This window comes from Schistocerca piceifrons, chromosome 1, assembly GCF_021461385.2.
Source record: "Schistocerca piceifrons isolate TAMUIC-IGC-003096 chromosome 1, iqSchPice1.1, whole genome shotgun sequence".
Lineage (NCBI taxonomy): Eukaryota > Metazoa > Arthropoda > Insecta > Orthoptera > Acrididae > Schistocerca > Schistocerca piceifrons.
In genome coordinates this window covers 326,538,570-326,554,045 of record NC_060138.1, presented here as the reverse complement: position 1 = coordinate 326,554,045, position 15,476 = coordinate 326,538,570, and the positions used below count along the sequence as shown (strand labels likewise).

General features: G+C 40.0%; 1 protein-coding gene across 6 annotated transcripts in view; it reads right to left on the bottom strand.

The window, feature by feature from the left end:
• LOC124782590 (maternal effect protein staufen-like) overlaps positions 1-15,476 on the bottom strand; it is a 200,716-nt gene that overhangs the window by 99,785 nt on the left and 85,455 nt on the right. For all 6 annotated transcript variants that reach the window (XM_047253953.1, XM_047253955.1, XM_047253957.1 and 3 more), the window contains one exon: positions 8,215-8,283. In XM_047253953.1, coding sequence (XP_047109909.1) covers positions 8,215-8,283 — 69 coding nt within the window. The remainder of the gene's footprint in view (positions 1-8,214; positions 8,284-15,476) is intronic.

The following is a 15,476-nucleotide window of genomic DNA, read 5'->3' as shown; positions in this document are numbered from 1 at the left end:
AGCAATTTTATTCTTATTAATGCCTACAATCAGGGGACCCTCAGAAAGGTTCAAAAATAAAACAACATGAGTACATTGATACCAAAATACAAATAAAATACCACTGTTTTGTCTTGTGGTCCATACATCATTACAGATGGTTTTTCTGGTATAGTTCTCAGTTACTGAAGGACCTTTCGTTTCTCTTCTTCTTCATCGTGTCCTCCATGGATGTCTATTCTCTCTCTCTCTCTCTCTCTCTCTCTCTCTCTCTCAAAAAAAAAAAAAAAAAAAGTTTGGTTGCTGATGCTCGTCTTCAAGCTTACTGTGTATCCATGAACTACATTAATCATCCATGTACTTAAATAAATCCCTGACATCTTTTTCTCGGTTCAATGGACTGCTTGCCATTGTTGGTACTCTCACGTTTTTCAATATTCCATTACTGTACTTCTATTACTAAAGTCAGAATTATGTATGTGGACTTATGTGCGTTAGTGAGCCTAGAAATGAACCATTTGCTTAGTATTTCAGAACAGAATTCAGTTCTCTTGGCAATAGGTTTCATGAAGACATATTTGCCAAGACCTTCTTTCCATTGCTTTATTATGCTTCTGCCCATAACAACAATAAAGGATGAAGAACTACTTATGCACATCATTACTGCTCATAAGTAAGACCAAAGTTTATTCACACTGCCCAAAAGAAAGCCTTCGAATTCGGAAAAGATGAGTAATCTCCACAAGAAGCACTTATGCTATCCATGAAAAAAAGACACAGTCTTCATGTTCTTATCCTTACCACCACGTGTTTCTAGAACATTATGTATGAATGATACAACTGAGTTGGGGACCTTTTTAGCTTGCATTTCTGTGCAATATATATATATCAAGAATCATCTTTGTGCAGTTGGATGTTGAAAGCAAGTAACCATAATAGATATTTGTACAACTGACTGGTTACATTTAGTTTTGGTACAAGCAGGTCCTGCAAATAATAAAACTTAATCACAAGCTATGTACAGTCAAACCAGGTTTTACAAATAAAACCTTTCGTAAGTGTAAGGTAAGTTTCATCATACATTTTTTTTTTCAGAAGCTACGCAAAATTCAGAGATATTTGTGTTGTATTTTCTGAAGCTGTAGTCAAAGTTTAGCTTCAAATGCTTAAAGTACATTGCATAACTTGTTTAAAGCTTGTCACCTACTGCTTCAAAGAATCTCTTTGAGAAAAGATCAAACAATGATTTAATATCGAGAGTTGAATATCTCGAATATGATTTGTGTTCACGGTGATGACTTTGTCAACTCATAATTGTGAGTTAGTGCTATCTTAGCATTTCCCAAATGCCAACCATGATTTTTTGAGGGTGACTGTCATGTGTGCCCCTACTCTCATGAAGTAAATAATGACCTAAAATTTGTTGTTGAACAACTTTTACTTTTTTGACAGATATCCGGTACAGGCTTAATATGTAAGCAAGTTATACTTTCAACCTAGAGCCAGAAATATATAGAAAACATTCCCAAATATTTTCCCTGACTGCTTTGGATTTAACGTCAGCTTCTTGTTAGGTGTACTAGATTTCTTCACTAAGTTCACTTCAGACAGAATCTTGTAATTCTATACCTTGATCTACATAGAAACTGTCAAACAGCTCTTCTTTCTGACAACCACTTACTTGCAAGTACCACTTCTTTTTTTTTGACAACATGATGGCACAACTTAAAATGTCTTTCCTTTAATGCCAATTCCACTGGCAGGAATGAAAGCTGTCACCTTTCTGCCATTTTATTTCTCTCTCACCTTTCTTCGTATTTGAATTGTCATAAGACTGTCACTGTTTCCTACTCATTACCACTATTTACTGTTGTACAACCTCAAAACATATTTCTTTGTTATGTAAACACATAACTGACATTGTTCCACATACACTGACCTGCACATAAGCACTCATTAATTTTAATTCAATGAGAAGTGCTATGTGCACATCATACACTGACCTGCACATAAGCACTCATTAATTTTAATTCAATGAGAAGTGCTATGTGCACACCCATCAACAAAATGCTGACCTGACCTCTAGCATTGAGATAATGAAACAAAACCTAGATAGAATATTCTACATGACCCGCTGATTAATTTTCCGAAAAAAGGCACAAAGACCTATGGATTCCTCTTCTCGAAATTGGTTCAATTCCTGATGTAATTGTTTACCATCTGCTTGCTGATAAAGAAAGTCTTTAAACAACATGTTGTTATGAAAGAATGGAGATTGAGTTTAACGTCTCATAGGAACCAAGGTCATTAGAGACTGAGAACAAGCTCAGGTTGTGTCACGGTTGGGGAACGAAATGGGCTGTGCCCTTTCAAAGGAACCATACTGACATTTGCCTGGAGCGATTTAGGGAAATCATGGAAAACCTAAGTCTGGATTGCTGGACACAGGATTGAATTGTCATCTTTCCGAATGCAAATCCAGAGCGATACTGTTATGCAAATATAATTGTTGTTTACAACTCTTTTTTTACCTTTAACATTGACTGTTTCATCGAAAATCAATGTGTAATATGATGAACATGCTTTTTCTAATATATATTCCTGAAAATATCGTGCCAGTCATCACTTAGTGAGTAAAAGTTTACTGTCTCGTAAGATACAATTTCAAGCCGTTAACTTAATGTATAGGTGACTCTTCAAAACACAAAAACTGTTTCACAATTTTTCTTATATCATTAATATAATATACTGTACTGGATATGTAATTAATATGCAACCAGTAATTTTTCTTAAAAAGTAATGAACATTCAAAAAATAACAGTCACCAGTACTTGCTCTCTCCTGATCAAATTTTCAGGTTGTCCTTCATGAATGATTCTACTGAAAAGTAAAATTTCTGCTTTAGTTTCTCATACAAGGTTATTTTTCAGTGTTTCTAAATTTGTACTGATCAATTCTATTCATTTCACTTTGTTACAAATTTTCATACCCATATACTGTGAAGTTTCAGCTGAAGTTTTAAACAGAGGTTGGGCAGCATAAAATTATTTTGATTTCTGATGTAATCACGTTGAAAATAGTTTGCCTAAAATAAATCAGGGTAACTATGTCAAAGATAATCAGTTCATAGATGTGTAGTGAGGGAACACTCAATATACTTAAGATTTTTTAGGATTCAGCAACACAATTTTCTTCGCCCTTTATTGCGCATATTTCTAATGGTGGTTTCCTTAAGTTTTTATATTTGATACAATCACTTGAGAAATCCACAGAGGTATTGGAAATCACTGATCTCAATGTCCAAAGCAATTCAGCATTGGTGGAATATACTGGGTACTTAACATCTGCATTGTTGGCACACATACCAAATTTGAAGGTTGTGCCTAATCTGGAAGTTCTAAATGTAACTGGTGTGGCCTACATTTAATTTCAAAGTTACACACGTTTTGTTACAAGTGACTGGTTAAAAACTGCCTGCGAACCTTTTGTCTCAAAATTAGTAGAGCAAGAACACACATTGCAAAATAGTTGATCTTCACTGCTTCTTTCACTGGTGTTTGCTACAAAGAACTTCTTTGAAACGAGCAACAATTGTGCAGCACATGCAGGATGCTGGGAAAGTTTTGTGATAATTGATATAAATCCTGAAAAGTGAGTGATGTGTAACCAACCAGTTATTACAATGGAAGCTGCTAGATGGATACTAATGTTAATTACAAAGTCACCCATACTGTCACAAGATAGCCTTCAGCATCAAGCTCTGAAATAGTCGTGTAATATCCTGTGCAGCATCCAAATATGAGCCTGAAAATGTTCAAAAACCAGTTTATAGAATAAAAAAGGTATTTCAAGAAAGAGAATGGCTGCAGTTTTCTGCATTTACATTGAATAAACAATCACGGGTTCTTAAAATCCATAATGGATCAGCTTAATCAGAAAGGCAAAAATCTCTCTCTCTCTCTCTCTCTCTCTCTCTCTCTCTCTCTCTCACACACACACACACACACACACACACACACCTACGTTTCCTTGTAGTTACAAGTCACGAAAAATATGTGTACTGTTTTCAGTGCATTTCTTATTAAAATATCAAATTATCAGAAGAGTAAACTGGTTTTAACAGTACAGTCTGCACACGTGTAAACACGTTACATGATCAGTTATATCATTTGATAAATTTTGGGAGAAAGTTTTGAAGTAAGACCAAACTTTCTCATATTGACTTGGGGGGAGGGGGGTGGGCTAAGAGATTTAAAATTACTGATTGAATTGTATTTGGATGAAAGAAAAGGAGGGGTAGGGGGGGGGGGGGGGCCTTTTCGGTAGTTGCAGAGGTTACAGCCTGGCTGTCTGGCCTTGTAACATCAACCAATATGGCCTTGCTGTGCTGGTACTGTGAACAGCTGAAACCATGTGGAAATTATAGCAATAATTTTTCCACAGGGCATGCAAGATCTACTGTGTGGTTAAATGACGATGGCTTCCTCTTGGGTGAAATATTTCAGAGGTAAAATATTTCTCCACTTGGATCCCTGGGTGGAGACTATTCAGGAGGACGTTGTCATCAGGAGAAACAAAACTATGTGTTCTGTGGGTCGGAGTGGGGAATGTTAGATCCTTTTATTGGGCAGGTCGATTAGAAAATTTAAAAAGGGGAATGGATAGGATGAAGTTCGATATAGTGGCAATTAGTGAAGTTCGGTTGCAGGAGAAACAGGACTTCTGGTCATGTGAATATAGGGTTATAAATACAAGATCATATAGGGTTAATAATAAGAATGCGGGTAAGCTACTATGAACAGCATAGTGAATGCATACTAACCAAGAAAGGAATAAAGCCCACAACCCCCAAATGCATAATGAGATAAAAGAAATTATTCAGATAGTTAAGGGAGATTAAAATTTAATTGTGATTCAATAATAGGGAAAGGGAGAGAGGGAAAATAGTAGGTGAATATGGAATGGGGAAAAGGAATGAAAGAGGAAGCCACCTGATAGAATTTTGTTCAGAGCATAATATAATCAACACTGATACTTCGTTTAAGAATCATGAAAGAAATTTGTATACATGGAAGAGACATGGAGACACCAGAAAGTTTCAGATTCATTTAATAATGGTAACACAGGATTCAGAACCTGGTTTTAAACTGTAACACATTTCCAGGAGCAGATGTGAGCCCTGACCCAAATTTATTGGTTATGAACTGTACCTTAAAACTGAAGAAACTGCAGAAAGATAGGAAATTAAGGAGATGGGATCTGGATAAGCTGAAAGAACCAAAAGGTAGACAGTTTCAGAGGGAGCATTAGGCAAGAAATGACTAGAACAGGTGAAAAGAATACAGTAGAAGACCAGTGGGCAGCTATGTGAGATGAGATAGTGAAGGTAGCAGAAGATCAAATAGATAAAAAGACAAGGCCTAGATAACACAAGAGATGTTTCATTTTATTGTCAAAAGGAAAAAACATAAAAATACAGCAAATAAAGGAGACAAAAGGAAATACAAATGTCAAAAAAATGAGACTGATATGAAATGCAAAATGGTTAATCAGGCATGCAAGAAGACAAAAATAAGGATTTAGAAGCATGTATCACCAGGAGAAAGATAGATACTGCCTATAGAAAAATTAAAGAAGCCTTTGGCAAACAGAGAAGCAGTTGTATTAATATAAAGAGCTCACATGGAAAACAAGCCCAAATCAAATAAGGGAAAACTGAAAGATGGAAGGAGTATATAGGGGGGGGCTATGCAAGGGAAATAAACTTGAAGGTAATATTATGGAAACAAAAGAGTACATAGATGAACATGAGATGGGAAATAGGATTTTGTGAGAAGAATTTGATAGACCAGTGAAAGACCTAAGTCGCAACAGAGCCCTGGAGGTAGACGACATTCCATCAGAATTACTAATAGTCTTGGGAGAGCCAGCCACGACAAAACTCTTTCATCTGGTGTGCAAAATGTATGACATAGGTGAAATACCTCCAGACTTCAAGAATAATATAAGAATTCCAATTGCAAACAAAGTGGGTACTGATGTGTGAATATTACAGAACTATCAGTTTAACTCATGGTTGCAAAATACTAACACAAATTCCTCACAGAAGAATGGAAAAATTTCTCTTAGAAGATAGGTTAAAGAAAAGCAAAACCTAAGACTATGTCATTTTTTGTAGACTAAGAGAGAGCTTTAGACAACGTTGACTGGAAGTCTGTTCTTGAAATTCTGAAAATAAAAGAAGCAAAATACAGGGAGCAAAAGGATATTTACAACATGTACAGAAACCAGATGGTACTCAAAAGTCAAGTGGTGTGTAAGGGAAGCAGTGGTTGAGAACGGAGTGGGACAGGGTTGTAGCAGTCACTGATGTTATTCAATCTGAACATTGAACAAGCAGTAAAGGGAACCAAAGAAAAATTTGGGGTAGGAATTGAAGCCAAGGAAGAAATAAAAACTACGATGTTTTCCAATTACATTGTAACTCTGTCAGAGACAGCAAAAGACTTGAAAAAGCTGTTGAACGGGTGGACAGTTTATTGAAAGGAGGATATAATATGAACATCAACAAAAGCAAAATGAGGATAATGGAATGTAGTCTAGTTAAATCAGGCAATGTTGATGAAATTAGATTAAGAAATGAGACACTCAAAGTAGTAGATGAGTTGTTATTTGGGCAGCAAAATAACTAATGGTCAAAGTAGAGAGAATATAAAATGTATACTAGCAGTGGCAATAAAAGCATTTCTGAAGAAGAAAATTTGTTACACTGAATATAGATTTAAATGTTAGGAAATATTTTCTGAAAGTATTCGTATGTAGTGTAGCCATCTATAGGAGTGAAACACGAATGATAAACAGTTAAGACAAGAAGACAACAGAAGCTTTTGAAATGTGCTGCTACAGGAGAATGCTGAAGATCAGGTGGGTAGACATGTAACTAATGCGGAGGCACTAAATGGAATTGGAGAGAAACAAAATTTGTGGGGCAACCTGATGAGAAGAAGGTGTCTGTTGGTAGGACACATTCTGAAACATCAAGAGCTCACCAATTTAGTATTGGAAACAAGTGTGGGGAGTAAAAATCGTATAAGGAGACTAAGAGATGAATACATAAGCAGGATGCAGTAGTTACTTGGAGATGAAGAGGCTTGGACAGAGTAGAGTAGCATGGAGAGCTGCATCAAACCAGTCTTTGGACTGAAGACCGCAGCAGCAGCAGCAGCAGCAGCAGCAGCAACAACAACAACAACAACAACCACAGCAAAATGTACTCAGTTCAAAAGAAACAGTAATTATTCAGACACCAGGATGAGAGGGTCCCACCTGCTGTGAGAACAAGGAGAAAAATATGGAAATTGGGTGGGGAGGATGGGCATCAGAGGTACTTTACTTTTAAATCTTTAGTGTTTTTCAATTTCCTGTGTGATGTCCACTGATAACCTGCTAAAGACATCTGCACAGAATATAAGTTTCACCCTACAAAAGATTGACAACTACAAGATGTTTTTATTTCATTTGTCTATCTTTAATTCTTTGCTACTAGTTTCAGTATTACACCCCATTCTTAAGCAACTGCACCTGCATTCAGCTGAAACACAAGGCAGGAATCCTGCATCATCACTGGAGTACTACTGTAATGTTACATTCATTTAACTGATGATCTTCCGGACACAGAATGTATGAGATTTTATTTAAGAGTCCCTGCTTGATATGGAACCACAGGTATGAGGAAACTGAGTCATATACTTAACGAGTCGACCACAACCACACCTGCATTGTACGTACACAGTATGTGTGGTCGATCAAATCTTTTGTAGCAATATGTGATTCCTGATATGATCTCATACAGATAATTTCCATACAGACACATAATACATCATTGCTGTATCAAGCAACAAAATCTTTTACATTGCACTAAAACTTTACAGGATGCTTGGGTTTAGATGAGATAAAACATTAAAAATTTCCAGTAGAGTGAAAATGCAACAATCCTTGAAAAATCCCATGGACATGTTCGTGCACATGAACAATCTGGTGCATAATTTTGAGTAATATGTTGTAATCTCATTCTTCTGGAAATGTTTAATACAACAAAACCTAACTTGCTCCAATTTCTTCCACTCACGAAATCATGTTTATGAAAACTATAATGGGAAATCAAAATATGCAAATGGCTAATGTAAACTAATTATCTTCAAAGCATTTGAAGTAACTGATTTGTGATTGCATTACCTTGAAGATCTTCATATGCAAAAGCTGTCTGAGGCATCGTTGAAGATGGTTGAAAATCGATGAGTGAACCTAAAAGAAAAATAAAAGTTGGCAAAACTGAAAGTTACAGATTTGATATGTCACATCACTGCACATAAAGCTACAAAAATCACTGCAACTAACCAGAAACTGGATAGTTAAAACTGTATCAAAGAAGTTTATAAATGGCATCATCACAGAGGATAAATGAAATGTCTTCTCACAGCACATATTCAGCTTGAAAAGGATATAAAATTCTTATTAACTCACAGTATACCTAATCATTCTAGGGAAATGCAAGAAAGATTACCCAACAAAGGAATAACATACTTTCTCCCAGCCTTGGGCCACTGAAACAGTGTTCAGCCTAATATACATCAAGTATTCGTTCACTCACAGTGTTCTATAAATACAATCATGAGGGCAACGTTTCAGGAGTGTAGAATGAGTAAAATCATATAGTCCTCAGCATCAGGAGCCACTGCATGGAACTCCCGTAAAATATACTAGTAACCAATGAAAGCTAGTATTAATCAGTCCACACTGGTAATTGCAGGAATTGCTTCTAGATTATTTCATGACTATACACCGTAGCAGAAAAGCAGCTGCTTTGGGGAAAAAGAGGCCACTGCTTTTCCTTTGAGACCATTCTGTTCCTGTGTTTATCTAATGTTTAAATCTGAAGATAAATGTAACTTTACACATAATATTGCCAGCTGTTTATAAACAGGGAAAATAAATAAAAAAATATTTTGTGTGTTAACAAAAGAACTACACATATTCTAAAATTTGTACCAGTAGCTAATAAGATATTATAAAATTAATAGACAGAATTGCGGCCAGTATTTATGTTCAAAAGGTGAAATTTCAGTACTGCCGATAAACATGTATAACACTACATTTACTATGAATTAATAGAGGGAAACATTCCACGTGGGAAAAATATATCTAAAAACAAAGATGATTTGACTTACCAAACGAAAGCGCTGGCACGTCGATAGACACACAAACAAACACAAACATACACACAAAATTCAAGGTTTCGCAACAAACTGTTGCCTCATCATGAAAGAGGGAAGGAGAGTGAAAGACGAAAGGATGTGGGTTTTAAGGGAGAGGGTAAGGAGTCATTCCAATCCCGGGAGCGGAAAGACTTACCTTAGGGGGAAAAAAAGGACGGGTATACACTCGCACACACACACATATCCATCCAAACATATACAGACACAAGCAGACATATTTAAAGACAAAGAGTTTGGGCAGAGATGTCAGTCGATGCGGAAGTACAGAGGCAAAGATGTTGTTGAATGACAGGTGAGGTATGAGTGGCGGCAACTTGAAATTAGCGGAGACTGAGGCCTGGTGAATAACGGGAAGAGAGGATATATTGAAGAGCAAGTTCCCATCTCCGGAGTTCGGATAGGTTGGTGTTAGTGGGAAGTATCCAGATAACCCGGACGGTGTAACACTGTGCCAAGATGTGCTGGCCGTGCACCAAGGCATGTTTAGCCACAGGGTGATCCTCATTACCAACAAACACTGTCTGCCTGTGTCCATTCATGCGAATGGACAGTTTGTTGCTGGTCATTCCCACATAGAATGCGTCACAGTGTAGGCAGGTCAGTTGGTAAATCACGTGAGTGCTTTCACACATGGCTCTGCCTTTGTTCGTGTACATGCACATGTACCATGGATCAGACTCTGAATGTGGCTCTCCAGCAGGGATACGACTTCCTAAAATCCTGCCCTGAAATGAGATCCATCCTTCATGAAATCCTCCCCACTCCACCAAGAGTGTCTTTCCGCCGTCCACCTAACCTTCGTAACCTCTTAGTTCATCCCTATGAAATCCCCAAACCACCTTCCCTACCCTCTGGCTCCTACCCTTGTAACCGCCCCCGGTGCAAAACCTGTCCCATGCACCCTCCCACCACCACCTACTCCAGTCCTGTAATCCGGAAGGTGTACACAATCAAAGGCAGAGCCACGTGTGAAAGCACCCACGTGATTTACCAACTGACCTGCCTACACTGTGACGCATTCTATGTGGGAATGACCAGCAACAAACTGTCCATTCGCATGAATGGACACAGGCAGACAGTGTTTGTTGGTAATGAGGATCACCCTGTGGCTAAACATGCCTTGGTGCACGGCCAGCACATCTTGGCACAGTGTTACACCGTCTGGGTTATCTGGATACTTCCCACTAACACCAACCTATCCGAACTCCGGAGATGGGAACTTGCTCTTCAATATATCCTCTCTTCCCGTCATCCACCAGGCCTCAATCTCCGCTAATTTCAAATTGCCGCCACTCATACCTCACCTGTCATTCAACAACATCTTTGCCTCTGCACTTCCGCATCGACTGACATCTCTGCCCAAACTCTTTGCCTCTGTATATGTCTGCTTGTGTCTGTATATGTGTGGATGGATATGTGTGTGTGTGCGAGTGTATACCCGTCCTTTTTTTCCCCCTAAGGTAAGTCTTTCCGCTCCCAGGATTGGAATGACTCCTTACCCTCTCCCTTAAAACCCACATCCTTTCGTCTTTCCCTCTGCTTCCCTCTTTCATGATGAGGCAGCAGTTTGTTGCGAAAGCTTGAATTTTGTGTGTATGTTTGTGTTTGTTTGTGTGTCTATCGACGTGCCAGCGCTTTCGTTTGGTAAGTCACATCATCTTTGTTTTTAAGTACATTTACTATCTTAGCTTTCAGAACTAATAGTTTCTTTGTGAATGAATAGAGAATGATATGTTAGGGAAGGTTAAAAAGAAAGGGCAGGTCACACAAACCTAAGGACGAGAAGGAAGGACCCACCCGTTTTGAGAGCAAAAGGAGAAAGGTGCAAAAAGGAGTGTGGGCATTAGAGAGAGTTTAGTTTTAAATAGTTGGGAATGTTCAATTTCATGACCAACATCTGCCAGCAACTGCTGAAGACATCTGCATCTGAATACAGAGCTCCTTTCAGAACCCCCAATATGAATGTATAGTCTAGGCACCTCCAGCTAGAGTCCTGCCCACATCAGCCAGGTACCTATAGGCACATGAGGGCATGGGTGGACAAACGCTGACATGTGGGCAGTCACGCAGCCTGACGACAGCATATGGGATCGTACTGCAAGAGCCTGCTGGCAAGGGTTAGCATGGGCCTTGCACATGCACAGAACGCACCCTGGCGGGCAGTCTGTTAAACAGCTGCACTTGCTCATGTGTGTACTAACAGGCATAGGCACTGGCACAGGCACAGGTACAGGCACAGGTGCCCATAGGCACATGAGGGCATGGGTGAACAAACGCTGACATGTGGACAGTCAGGCAGCCTGGCGACAGCATATGGGATCGTACTGCAAGAGCAGTAGGGTTAGCATGGGGCTTGCACACGCACAGAACGCACCCTGGCGAGCAATCTGTAACAGCTGCGCTTGCTCATGTGTATACTAACAGGCACAGGCACAGATACCCATAGGCACAGGAGGGCATGGGTAGACAAACTCTGACATGTGGGCAGTCAGGAAGCCTGGTGACGGCATATGGGATCGTACTGCAAGAGCCTGCTGGCAAGGGTTAACATGGGGCTTGCATACACACAGAACGCACCCTGGCGAGCAGTCTGTATCAGCTGCGCTTGCTCATGTGTGTACTAACAGGCACAGGCACAGGTACCCATAGGCACATGAGGGCATGGGTAGACAAATGCTGACATGTGGACAGTCAGGCAGCCTGGCGACAGCATATGGGATCGTACTGCAAGAGCCTGCTGGCAAGGGTTAGCATGGGGCTTGCACACGCACAGAACGCACCCTGGCGAGCAGTCTGTAGCAGCTGCGCTTGCTCATGTGTGTACTAACAGGCACAGGCACAGGCACATGAGGGCATGGGTGGACAAATGCTGACATGTGGGCAGTCAGGCAGCCTGGCGACAGCATATGGGATCGTACTGCAAGAGCCTGCTAGCAAGGGTTAGCATGGGGCTTGCACATGCACAAAACGCACCCTGGCGGGCAGTCTGTAACAGCTGCGCTTGCTCATGTGCGTACTAACAGGCACCCCTGCCCAGTGATGTCTTGCTGGAACAGCATGGTGCAGTCTATACAGAAAGTACATTTACTTTTGGTATTCTGGTAGAAAATTTCACTTCTAAATTCACTTGTATTATTAACCACAAATACTTGGTGCAGTCTTAAATACAATTATTACATGTGAGACATTGCACATACTGAAACACAGCTTCCAATGACAAAACTTCACTTGATCGCATGGAACATTTGCTCTAAGTAAATATATAAATAACACTTTATTTACCAAAAGAAACAACACAGAACTAAATGCATTTTGGGTGGCATCAAAAACAAATTAATTTTAGTGTTTTCAACTGAATATAGCTGTATCTGATTTTCCAATAAATTAGCCTATGATTTGCCTTTTTTCTAAAAATTTTATTGAAAATCTTAAGTGCCTGGAGAGGGAGGGAGGGAGAGAAGGAGGGAGGGAGAGAAAGTAAATATCACCAGTTTTTGCTATATAGTTAAGTAAATCATATAACATAAACAAAATACAACAACATAGTTACTCAGTTTTTAATGATGAAAAAATTGTATTTCAAGAGAAAGGACAGCCATCCACAACCTCAGAACAGATACTGGCCTAATCATCCTCCCTGCAGACAAAGCTTTCACCACTGTCATGATGAATCACAATAACCACCTGACAAGTCTTCCGCCATCTTTCTGACTTCTGTGCGAGAGAGAGAGAGAGAGAGAGAGAGAGAGAGAGAGAGAGAGAGAGAGAGAGAGAGAGAGAGCTAGAAAATTCAAAGTTATATTGTTGTTTATTAAAGGATTATGAGCAGACAGACTGAAGAGAGTGGCAACACTAACAAAAGAATAAAGTCTTTGATGACTGATTGATGATTATTTATTTAAAGGGACTAAACTACTGCGTCATCTGTCCCTCCATTTCATGAGAGAAACATGTGAACAGTGAAAAAAAAAAAAAAATGGGGACTTGGCTGCTCCAGCTATATAAGCAAGTAAAAGAGTTTAAAGAAGAGTGTGACAGGGGGAGGCTCCTCCCCTACCCCTCCACAACCACCCCAAACACTGAAAACGGTGAAGTATTATAGTTTCATGTAAAATCTACTTTCCCTCAGGAAATACAGCACTTTGGTAGTGGCTGTCTCATCATCCACAAGCATCTGACGTAGTGAGATAGGCAAGCTGAGAACGTGTCACATATCGGCCAACAGGGCGCACTCAACAAGAATGTGCTGTCGTCAGAAGACTACTACCACTGCAGTTGAGAGGATCCTCTTGATGCACAAGGAACTTGTAGGCAGGTCTCGTGTGGCCAATGCTTAGTCAGTACAACACAATGGCATCTTTGCAAGAGGTCTGGAAAGATGAATACCACACCTTAGTGTTCTGCTTAATCCTTCTCAACCTGTTTTGGGACATAGTAGCCTGCCATTCTAATTCCCAGAGCCTCAAAATATTGCATTGAAGTTGTAAGTCTGGACCTGGTATTTTGATGCCAAGTTGATCTCCTATAGTTGTGAGATGGTCAGCGGGTTCATTTCCTGGAAAGCCTGTGTGACTGCATAATTGGCCATAAGCTGCTGTTGTCCAACCCACAGTGATACCAGCTTCTGCCAGGAGGCTGTCAACACTGCTCATGTTGATGGCTGGCCCCCGTTGCCAACCACATGCCAGTATGGACAGTGCTGCCAACCCATAGGCAACACATTTATAGTCCAAGGAAGATAGGATCAGAACTATGCAGGCAGCATCCCACAAGAAGACACTAAGAAAACGAAGATCATTTAGTTTCTTCAAGCACATTGCCTTGAGTCGGCAGACATGTGCACAGCCAAATAAAATACCTAAGAACTGAAAAGTTTCAATGACTTCAAGTAACTGGTCACCAAGCTAACTTTTTGTGTATGGGTGCACCATTGGAGTCAGCAAAAATGCACAATTCTTGCTTTTGTAGGAGAAAACTGATAGCCATGATTCAAAGCCCAGTCTTGTACTCGTCAGACAGCCCCCTGAAGTTGGCACTCAATGGTGAGCACTGACACAGAGGCACAGTAAAGGTTAAGATCATCCACATACAGTGATGAAGAAACTGTGGGATCCACTGCATTTACGATGCAACTGATGGCAATAGCGAATAGCGTTACACCCAGATCCGATCCATGAGGTACTCAAGTTTCCTGTGTATATTCGTTGCTGAGAGTCAAACCTATCCAGACCCAAAAAAAGTCAGAGATAGGACATTCTCGATAAAACTTGGTAAACTGCCCCAGAAACCCCACTCATGCAGTGTAGACAGGACATGATGTCACCAGGTGGTATCATATGCCTTACATAGATCAAAGAACATAGCAATCAGATGTTGGCAATGCATGAAAGCATCGTGCACTGTAGATTCCAGATGAACCAGTTGAACTTTGCTTGACCAGAAAGCCCAAAAGCCACTTTGGAATTGAGATATGTGCCCTTTGGCTTCAAGCCACCATCAAAGACAGCAACTGACCATATGATCGAAGAGCTTACACAGCCCATTCATCAGAAACATTGGTCGATAGTTAGTTAAAATATGAGGGTCCTTCCCTGGTTTCAGGGAATAATATCTTCCCACCATTGAGAGGGAAATTGTTCTTCCTGCTATATATGAATAAAAGCCAGAGGATATGTTTCATGCTGTTGGCACGAAGTTGTTTGAGTATGTGGTTGTTGATTTTGTTGGGTCTATGGGCCATATCTCGACACACTGCCAAACCACTGCGAAGCTCCCATTCACTAAAAGGGGCACTGTATGACAGAGCCATGTGCACGGAAGCATAGCAGGTGACACTCAGTAAGGAGTTACTGGGTCAGAAAATGAGGATGGTAATTACTGCAAGCAGACACTTAAGGCAACATGGGATCAGTGCACATGTTCTTTATTGAAAATCGCACTTTCGCCCGGACTATCTTGAATGTTATTAAATTATCCATTGAAGGATGGTGCTTGTGCCCTTAAAGTGATCCGCGGCGTTTCCTGACAGCTGTTGCTATATCTTCATACTACCTTGGCACTGGAGGTCATCGGAATGATGGTGCTTGTGCCCTTGAAATGCTCTGTGGCATTTCCTGATAGCTGTTGCTATACCTTCAGACCACCTTGGCACCGGAGGTCATCAGGATGAGCTGGAGAAGTGGAGCATCATTGCTGCTGCAGCATGACTAATAGTATCAATAG